General features: G+C 49.0%; 2 protein-coding genes across 2 annotated transcripts in view; both read right to left on the reverse strand.

Annotated features, from left to right (window-relative positions):
• Positions 1–4,315, reverse strand: part of MAP3K14 (mitogen-activated protein kinase kinase kinase 14) — a 90,936-nt gene extending 86,621 nt beyond the window's left edge. The window contains exons 1-2 of the mRNA XM_014537766.1: positions 4,190–4,315; positions 2,103–2,221 (exon numbers count right to left, since the gene is read on the reverse strand). The gene's annotated coding sequence lies outside the window, so the exon portion shown is untranslated. The remainder of the gene's footprint in view (positions 1–2,102; positions 2,222–4,189) is intronic.
• A 3,995-nt stretch (positions 4,316–8,310) lies between these two features.
• ARHGAP27 (Rho GTPase activating protein 27) overlaps positions 8,311–10,216 on the reverse strand; it is a 31,711-nt gene continuing 29,805 nt past the window's right edge. Inside the window, exons 20-21 of the mRNA XM_014537779.1 lie at positions 10,076–10,213; positions 8,311–9,975 (exon numbers count right to left, since the gene is read on the reverse strand). Of these exons, the coding sequence (XP_014393265.1) occupies positions 9,798–9,975; positions 10,076–10,213 (316 nt within the window). The 3' untranslated portion in view covers positions 8,311–9,797. The remainder of the gene's footprint in view (positions 9,976–10,075; positions 10,214–10,216) is intronic.

Genomic DNA, 10,216 nt, shown 5'->3' on the forward strand with positions numbered 1-10,216 from the left:
TGCGGAGCCGGGGTGGCCATTTGGACTTATGGTAGAGGGCATAGTGCCCTGAACACAGTGCCATCTGCACCCTACCTTCAAGAGAACTGTCATGTCCTCAGATTTTAATTTTTTAAAAATTTATTCCAGAGAGAGAGAGAGAGAGAGAGAGAGAGAGAGAGAGAGACTTGCTATTGCACTTATTTATGCACTCATCGGTTGATTCTTTGTGTGTCCTGAGAATCAAACCCACAACCTTGGCATATCAGGATGATGCTCTAACCAACTGAGCTACCCATTCAGGGCCAGACTTCCATTTTCTTAATGCTTGTCTTTAAATAATTCACTTTTTTAAAAGTTAAATTTAAGTAAATTTTTTCTTGACGCATAACATATATAGGAAGAAGCACACAAATAAATTGACTTTCACTCATATAACAAAAGTAACTTTTCACCCAGATCAAAACAATATTATGAGCCCCTCAGCAGCTGACCTTGTGCCTCCTCCCAGGTGCAGCCCTGCAGGTAGCCAGTCTGAGCTGCACTGTGGTAGGCTAGGAATGTGCTTTAGACCCCCTGACCGTCCAGATTGCTGGTCATGCAGTTCTGACCCTCCCCTGACCTTTCCTCCCTGGCATTCGCTGCTCATAGGGTAGACCACCTTAGAGAAGGAACAAGGGTGGCCTCATACAACTCCCATGCGGGCCCTTGCATGACCAATCCCTTAAGCATTTAACCCCTAGGGATAACATCTAGGTCTCAGTTGTGTTTCAGCTCCAGGCTCAGAAAAGCAGCAAAACCAGACAAGTGATGCCACAGTTGACATCAGGGCCAACTGCATTGACGAATGACCCCCCTGAGCTGGTGCCGGCCAACCAGCGGAGACCATGACCTTAAAAGGACACACCTGGAAAGCTGATGAACATTCTATTGAGGTTCTCCCCTGGGACCTCCCCTACCATCCCCACCCTTCAAAGGACTGAGGACGCAGGCTCTCCCTCCCGGAGCCTTCGCTCCTTTCCAGTCCCTCTCTCCTACCCCCAGCACATTACCTTTACCTTCCTCTCTCCTAAGTTCCAAGGGCCCTTCTTTGGCCTCTGTAACTTGTTTCCTGAACCCATTTCTTTGATAGCTTCACTTCTCCTCCCTCTGTGACTTTTTAAATAAACTTTCTCTTACGTTTGAGTCTTGGCTCTGAATTCTTTCTTAGCCAGAACTCAAGTACCGAGGTTGCAGGAGGTCAGGCCTGACTCCACAGGTCGAACACCCGGTGCCATTTTCACTGCCGCCAACAGTAACAGCATAGATTAGTTTTGTTTGCTTTTGAACTTCATAGAAATGGAACCAAAAAGACTGTTCTTTTTTTGTGTCTGGCTCAACACTTGTATAGTTTAATTTATTCATTCTCACTTTGATACAGCATTCCATTCTGTGAATAGACCAGAATGTATTTACCCATTCTACTGCTGTGATAGAGATTGTTTTAGATTTTGGGCTATCATGAAGAAAGCTACTGTGACCATTCTTATGCATGACTCTTGGTGAAGAGTATTCATTTCTGTTAGAAGTATACCCAGGAGTTGAATTCCTGGGTCAGAGGGTAGGATGGGTGTGCTCAGCTCAGTAGATATGGCCAGTTTCCCAAAGTAGCTGTTATAAATTACATCCTCACTACCAGTGAGTCAGAGCTTCAATTACTCCACATCCTTGTGAACATTTGATACTGGAACTCTTTTTCATTTTAGTCCTGGTGGGTGGGTGTACAAGGATATCAAGTTGTGGTTTTAATTCACATTTCTCTGATGACTAATGTAGTTGAGCACTTTTCATCTGTTTACTGCCACTTATATATCCTCTTTTTATGAAGTGTTTAAGTCTTTTGCTCATTTTTCTTTTTGATTTTAAAATTCCTATTGGTTACTCTTATTGATAAGTAAGAGTTCTTTATATATTCTGGATGTTAGTTCTTTGATGGATATATGATTTGCAATATCTTTTCCTAAATAAATTTATTTTATGGAATATTATCACTATAAATAAGAAAACAATATCACGTACCATAGAGAGTAGGTAACTGTGAAATAAGTACAACAAGACAATGTTATTACGTTCTAGCTAAATACCTTGTGGCTGGCAATGTGGCTAGAGTCCTGATTCCTGTTAAGAGATGAGCAGGTGAAAAATAGGAGTTACGGACATTCTAGCACCACATGGAGACTTTCTCCTTGATGTCTTCTAAAAGCTGGAAAGAATCAGAAAAGAAATAACTTTCTTATTATTCAGCTTCCTGTTCATTGCCTCAGACACCCTCTAACCCTTTATCCTTGAACCTTCTATAATTATGTCCTCTGCCACCCACTGCGTGAGGTCTACACTGGGGAAAACACAGCTGTAAGGGACATGGATGTGATGAGGGTTTTAACTAGGGGTTGACATACCGAGATTGATGTTTCAGAAAAATCACTCAGTAGGCAAAGTGGATAAAAGCAAAAACAGAGGCAAGGGACCCAAGTTAGAAGCAGCTGAACAGGTCCAGGTGCTGTCAAGGGTCTAAATTAGGGGTGTGCCAGGGACTGGGGTGAGTGTGGGAGCTGGAAAGATGGGAGGTAGAATCTGGGCAACGTAGTGGCTGAGTGAGAGTGGTGAGAGAGTAAAAGGTGATGTCTGGGGTGACTGTGGGGTTTCTAAATTGGAGGACTGAGAGGAGGGAGGCAGCAAAGACTGGAGAAGCACATTGTGAGGAGGGAGGAGACGATGAAATTAATCTGGGATGTGTTGAATTCGAACAGTTCACAGGACCTCAGAGGGGGAGTCTCCCATTCATTCATTTCATAAATATTTACCGAGCACGTACGGGTGCCAGGGGTGCAGCAGTGGATCATACAGATAACATTTCTGCTCTAATGGAGCTTATCGTTCGTGGGGAAGATACGTAGTTGGAAAGACACATAAGGACAAGGACTGTATGCACAGGACTCAGGGCTCTGGGCTGTGAGGTGGATGGGGGGCCCTTTAGAGCAAGGACAACAGTTAAAGCTGTCAGTGTAGGTGAGCCTGGCAGAGGGGAGGGTGGAACGCCAGTGTTTAGAGGTGGGGGGAGGGGCAAAGAAACCCACCCAGGAGTAATCAGAGGGGATGGAGGACAGAAGCCGGTCACAGGAAGAGGATGTCCAAGATCTGTCACCTGCCGCATTCATTCATTTATCCAAATTGGGGCATGAGGCTCTGGGGAATAAGAGAGGAATGAGAAGTCGCTGGCAAGGCAGATTGTAAACTACAAATTGTTAGCAAGGCCACATGAAACAGATTCTCTTAAGGAAGTACAGGCATCAGGTGGGAGCACAGAGGGTGGGAACGCACGCCTTTAGCCCACTCTGTGCTGGGCACTGGGTGAGGCTTCTCCGAGGAGTGGACATGGAGCGAGAAAATAGGCGCAAGGGCCCTTGACAGAGAGGAAGGGCTTGAGCAAGGCCGTGGAGGTGGGAAGCTGCAGGGCATCCGCAAGCACCTGGGGACCAGGAGCCTGGGATGGCAGAGTGAAGATCATGCCCAGAGAGGGGGCTGAATTCGGAAGGCGACGGGGCAGCGCGGGTTTGGAGGCGAGTGGGCCCTCGGAACACCGCAGCAGAGCTCCTCTTCTGGCCCTAAGGTTAGCAGGTGCCCGGGACCAGTAGGGGCCCACTCTGCTCGCTTCACAAATGCCAGCTCCACACAGCCCAGCGCCCGCTGGCTAAGCCCTGCATCAGCGGGCGGCGCATGCAGGAGGGTGCGGTGGTGCAGGGAGGCAAGTGAGAGAGGGCTATACAGATGCGACAGGCCGGTTGACAAGCTCCAGGGTCTTGGGAGCGTTCTAAGGACCTGAGGGCAATTATCAGGGATGAGGAAGGATGGACGGGGCCGAGGTGCCAAGGCCCAGTCTGGCGGCCTGAGCTCAGAGACACCCTCTGAGCCTGAGCCCTGGGCTGGCGGGGTGGGGGTTGGGTCTTAGGAGAAGTGGGCAAGGACCCGAGGGCAATCATCAGGGATGAGGAAGGATGGACGGGGCCGAAGCGCCAAGGCCCAAGTCCGGCGGCCTGAGCTCAGAGACACCCTCTGAGCGTGAGCCCTGGGCTGGCGGGGTGGGGGTTGGGGCGTAGGGTGGGGGGTGGGGGAGCTGGAGCATTCTCCCTCTGCACCTCGCCAGCCCACCTCCTCCCGGTCCTGGCCTCACCTTGCCTCCTCCTCCACTAGACGTCGTCAGCCTCCTCCCCCGGCCCTGGAGCTCAGGGCTGCACTGAAACTTGGGGGCTGGGCTCCGGAAGGGTACAAGTCTCCGGGGTTCTCTTGATTCATGCGCACAGCAGGCCCAAAGCTCCCCGGAACCCTCTCTGTGGTTCACTGTTGAGAGTCAGCTCTTGGACAAAAGGCCTCTGGCGCCCTCTACTGGCGGCTCTGCGTCAACAATCCAATCGCTCGCTCCCTGTGGCCAACCCTGACCCTTAGAGCCTGAGCACATCTGGGGCCACGGTCAGCCAGGACGGAGGTCTGGCTTGTGATATTTACCTGGATTCCTAGCTGATCTCCCTCCTTCCTCCCTCTATACACAGCTGGGAGAGTCTCTTTAAAAGCATATTTATGGATGCCCGGCCTGCGTGGCTCAGTGGCTGAGCGTTGACCTATGAACCAGGTCACCGTTTGATTCTGGTCAGGGCACATGCCCAGGTTGCCGACTTGATCCCCGGTGGGGGCATGCAGGAGGCGGCCAACCAATGATTCTGATCATTGATGTTTCTATCTGTCTCTCCCTCACCAGGTTGCCGACCTGATCCCCGGTGGGGGCATGCAGGAGGCGGCCAATCAATGATTCTGATCATTGATGCTTCTCTATCTGTCTCTCCCTCTCCTTTCCTCTCTGAAATCAATAAAAAAAAAAATTTAAAAAGCATATCTGTGGAATACTACTTAGCAATAGCAAGTAATGAACTATTGATAGCCGCAATGACTTGAATGGATTTAAGGGCATTACTGGTATGCTGAGTGCAGAAAGCCAATCTCAAAAGGTACATATTTTATGATGCCATCTATATAACGTTCTTGAAATGACACAATTATAGAGATGGAGAGCAGGCAAGGTTGCCAGGCATTAGGGAAGGGGGGAAAGGGTGTGGCTATAAAGGGGCAGCATAAGAAATTTCTTGTAAGGCGATAGAACAATTCTCTATCTTGATTGTGCTGGTGGTTATATAAATCTATGCGTGTGATAAAATGTCATGGAATTCAACACAGAGACACACAAAAGAATGAGCACATCCAAAAAAATGGTGAAATCAAGTAAGGTCTGGAGCCTAGTTATTGTATAGTGCCATCTTTCCTGGTTTTCATAATGCACTACAGCAGTGGTTCTCAACCTTCCTAATGCCGTGACCCTTTCATACAGTTTCTCGTGTTGTGGTGACCCCCAACCATAAAATTATTTTCATTGCTACGTCATAACTGTAATGTTGCTACTGTTATGAATCGTCATGTAAATATCTGATATGCAGGATGGTCTTAGGCGAACCCTGTGAAAGGGTCGTTCGACCCCCAAAGGGGTTGCAACCCACAGGTTGAGAACCGCTGCCCTACAGTTTTGTAAGCTGTCACCACTGGGGGAGGCTAGGTGATGGGTACACAAACCTCTCTGTACTACTTATGCTACAACTTCTTTTTTAAAAAAATTTATTGAGTCCCAGTCCTCCCTGTTCTCCATGATAGTTCTTGCCAGCTTGTAGACCTCTCTGTACTACTTATGCGACAACTTCTTTTTAAAAAAAATTTATTGAATTTATTGGAGGTAACATTGGTTAATAAAATTATACAGGTTTCGTGTACAATCATCTATACATTGTATTGTGTGTTCACCACCCAAAGTCAAGTCTCCCTTCATCACCATTTATCCTCCCTTCACCCTCTTCTACCTCCTCCCAACCCCCTTCCCTTCAGGTAATCACCATATTGTTGTCTGTGTCTATGAGGCTGTTGTTTTTGCTTAATTCCTTCACCTTTTTCACCCAGCCCCCCGACCCCCTCTCCTCTAACAGCTGTCATTCTGTTCTCTGTATCTATGGGTCTGTTTTTATTTTGTTTGTTAGTTTATTTTGTTCATTAGATTCCACATTTAAGTGAAATCATATGGTATTTGTCTTTCTCTAACTGGCTTATTTCACTTAGCATAATACTCTCCAGGTCCTCCATGCTGTCGCAAAAGTAAGATTTCCTTCTTTTTTACAGCTGAGTAGTATTCCATTGTATAAATGAACCACAGCTTTTTTTTTTTTTTTTTTTTAACCCAATTATCTACTGGTGAGCACTTGGGCTGCTTCCAAATCTTGGCTATTATCAATAATGCTGCAGTGAACACAGGGATGCATATAGTCTTTTGAATCAGTGTTTGGGGTTTCTTTGTATATATTTCCAGAAGTGGAATCTCTGGGTCACAAGGCAGTTCCACTTTTGATTTTTTGAGGAAACTCCATACTGTTTTCCACAGTGGCTGCACCAATCTGCATTCCCACTAACAGTGTATGAGGGTTCCCTTTTCTCCACACCCTCACCAACACTTGTTGTTTGTTGATTTATTGATGATAACCATTCTGTCAGGTGTGAGGTGATATCTTATTGTGGTTTTAATGTGCATTTCTCTGGTAATTAGTGACATCGAACATCTTTTCATATGTCTATTGGCCATCTGTATGTCCTCTTTGGAGAAGAGTCCATTCAAGTCCTTGGCCCACTTTTTAATTGGATTGTTTGTGTGTTCTTTTGGTGTTGAGTTGTATAAATACTTTATACATTTTGGATAGTAACCTTTTATCAGATGTATCATTGGTGAATATGCTCTCCCACTCAGTGGGTGTTCTTTTCATTTTGTTGATGGCTTCCTTTGCTGTGTAAAACTTTTTAGTTGTATGTAGTACCATTTTTTTCCCCTTGCCCAAGATATATCAGAAAAAATATTGCTTTAAGAAATGTCCAAGATTTTACTGCCTATGCTTTCTTCTAAGAGTATTATGGTTTCAAGTCTAACATTTATGTCTTTAATCCATTTTGAGTTTATTCTTGTGTATGGTGAAAGAAGGTGGTCTTGTAACAGTGATTGGAAAAAAAAAACATAATATACAAATCAGGTAGTAATTATAAAATAAATCGTACTAACAAACTCATAGGAAAGTCAGGTAGTAAAAGAGGCTTTATGGAGGTTCCTGCACCAGGCTGTGGGCCGTGTATACTGCACACGTCTCCTTTTATCATCGTAAGAAGCCTCTGAGGTGTGAATGTCCCCACACTGAGCTGACACTTCCTAAGACATCCCTGCCCAGGGATCCTCTTGCCTGTTGTCCAGTGGGTACCACAGAGCCCCTTATTGGGGTACACAAGGCCTTGCACACTCTGCCCCTGCCAGCCTCTCCCGCACCCATGCCTACGGGATCTCCCGGCTCTAATCATGATGGCTTTAGACTTGTTCTCCCCACAAGCCTTCCTGCCTCAGAGCCTTTGCCTATGTTGTTCCCTCTGACTATACACTCTTCCCTTAATTCCTCTTCATTCTTTAGTGTTTGGCTCAAATGTGGCTTTTGCAGAGGCATCTCAGGTCCCTGGGAGACAGCACACTCCAGTGACACAGCTTCAGAGGACCCTGTGCCTTTCCCTAGCTTTTCTATAAATGTACTTAACCAAGTCATCAGGTGTTTGATATGTCAAGTTCCAAACCTTACACCTGGATGCGGGGGTCCCTGCCCTGCCCTGGATCCCATAGGATGAGGAATCCGTGGGGCTCTCTCAGAGCCTAGGCCAGTGATGGTGAACCTTTTGAGCTCGGCGTGTCAGCATTTTGAAAAACCCTAACTTAACTCTGGTGCCATGTCACATATAGAAATTTTTTGATATTTGCAACCATAGTAAAACAAAGACTTATATTTTTGATATTTATTTTATATATTTAAATGCCATTTAACAAAGAAAAATCAACCAAAAAAATGAGTTCGCGTGTCACCTGACACGCGTGTCATAGGTTCGCCATCACTGGCCTAGGCCCTTTCCTTTAGACCACACTCCTGATACACGGGACCCCCGAATCCCCTGCCCAAACGGCCCCAGGCCCATGCCCTCAGGGTGGACCAGGTGGAGTGGCCATGGGGAAGCGGGTTGCAGGGGGTGTGGCAGTTTGCATCATGGACTGGTGTCCACATATGTGCACATGACCTTCTCCTTGCAGGATGGGCCTTTGGGTGGGAAGATACGGGGGGCAGGCTGAGAGCAAGTTTACATCAGAACCTGGCCTTCCAGGTCAGCATGAAAGTATATCTGCCAAAGTAGGAGAACAAAACGTATTTTATTGAACGTTGTTAGCTTGATGTGTAAGTTTACAGTATCTCGACAGATGTGGCCTCCATTTGTACACTTGCCCAAGCCCCGCTGGCATCAGGGGTGGGCCTGGGTCAGCCTCACCCACCGGACCAGAAGCTCCACCAGGGAGGCAACGTGCGGCACCCCTGCTCCAGAGCACAGTGTCTGGCACAGAAGAGCAGGGAATAAATATTGGCTGTGAGAGACAAACAGGATGATCCAAGTGAAACGCTTGGCATGGTGCAAATGTCAATAAATATTAGCTATTATTGCTTGTGGAGTAAGTGCGCGGGTGGGTGGGGCAGGGAGGTAAGACCCATAAACTGATATGGTCTGTGCATGAGGGAAGGGGGCTGCTGACCCCGGGGTCCACACTGCCTTTGTGGGGGTTACACCCCCCTCCCCTCCATCCTGCAGGCCTCTCCCAGCTCTGGGTGGCAAGGCAGCCACCAGGGAGGCATACTTGACAGCCAGGTGCTGAGAGGGGCTGCTGCTAGTGCCACTTCCACTCCCCCCAGGGAAGAACAGCTGGGCAGGTTCCCTCTTCACCTTCAGGTACCTCCCCAAGCCCAGACAGAACCCACCCAGCTTCGTTTTTTTTGCTTTACCCATCAGTCCATGCTGTGGTTAGGGGGTAGCTGAAAGGGTTGATTTTACCCCACCACGAGGCTGTGCTCTGGTATAAGGGGAGCTTGAGCTGGGGAGTCAGATCACCCACTGGACCCTGAACAAGTCACTTTGCCTCTGCAGGCCTCGGTTTTCTCATCTGTAAAGTGGGGTTGTGTGTGGAAATGGTGCGTGTCAGGTGGCAGGTGCCAGGCACACATGTACCCAAGGGGAAGACCCCTGGCACAGAACATAAGTGGGTCAAGGAGGGCAGAATCCCGGAACCGCAAACAAGAAAGCAGGTGAAAACTGTCCACAGCCAGCCAGTGGGAGGGCTGGGCAGCAGTTCCTTCCTGGCCCCTGAGGGAAGGCAGGTTCAGCTGCCCACGCTGGAGGCCCGGGTCAGTCCTGTTTCGGCAGCAGGGAAGGTGCTTCGTGACGGGCACAGTGCCAGCCCACAGGGTCTCTGTTAAGGCCTCAAGCCTGCAGAAGCCAGGAAGCCCCTCACCCAAATTACTCCTGCAACAAGGGGCTTGGGCATTCCAGAAAACAACCCTTACCGCCCCCGCCCCCCACGACATTCTCGTGTGCGCGCCGGCGCACACACAGGAGGTGGCGCTGTAATAAAGAACAGAACTCAATTAATCCCAAAACAGGACAGGCGAGGGGAAAGTCACATATTGTGAGCTACCCACCCAGGGTCACCATACCCTCAGAACTGAGGGGCGCAGAATTCCCCGCGGCCTGTGGACCGGGGGGAAAGTAGAGAGTCTCAGAAATCGAGTCTAGCCGCGTGGCAGGACACACGTGGCCAACGCCAGTGCCAGTCCTCAGTGCCGGCAGGGGGGTCAGTGCGGCGGGAAGATGTCGGAGCACTGCTGCAAGATGAGCTCCACAACCTGGTTCTGGAACACCATGGTCATGGGCATGCTGGCTTCCTCCGTCTCGGGCCGCAGCAGCGTGGGCCCGAACACTATGGCCACGCTCTGCACGGACATGCGGTTCTGTTCGCCGTACTCAATCACCCTGCAGCGGCATGGGGTGCAGGGGAATCAGGGCCCAGCGATGGGAGAGTATGGGGGTCCCGGCAGGGCCCGCTTCCCCACCCCCACGGCCGCCCACTCACCGGCACAGGTGCTGGAAGAGGAGCCGCATCGTGTCGTGGTTGGGGGCGGGCAGCGTGTGCACCAGGCTGCGCACAAGGCGGCTGCGCTGGGCCTGGTCCTGCAGCTCTGGCGAAGGGAAGCGAGGGGAACGGATGGAGCTA

The sequence above is a fragment of the Myotis brandtii genome, unplaced genomic scaffold (genome assembly GCF_000412655.1).
Source record: "Myotis brandtii unplaced genomic scaffold, ASM41265v1 scaffold1814, whole genome shotgun sequence".
In the NCBI taxonomy this organism is placed as follows: Eukaryota; Metazoa; Chordata; class Mammalia; order Chiroptera; family Vespertilionidae; genus Myotis; species Myotis brandtii.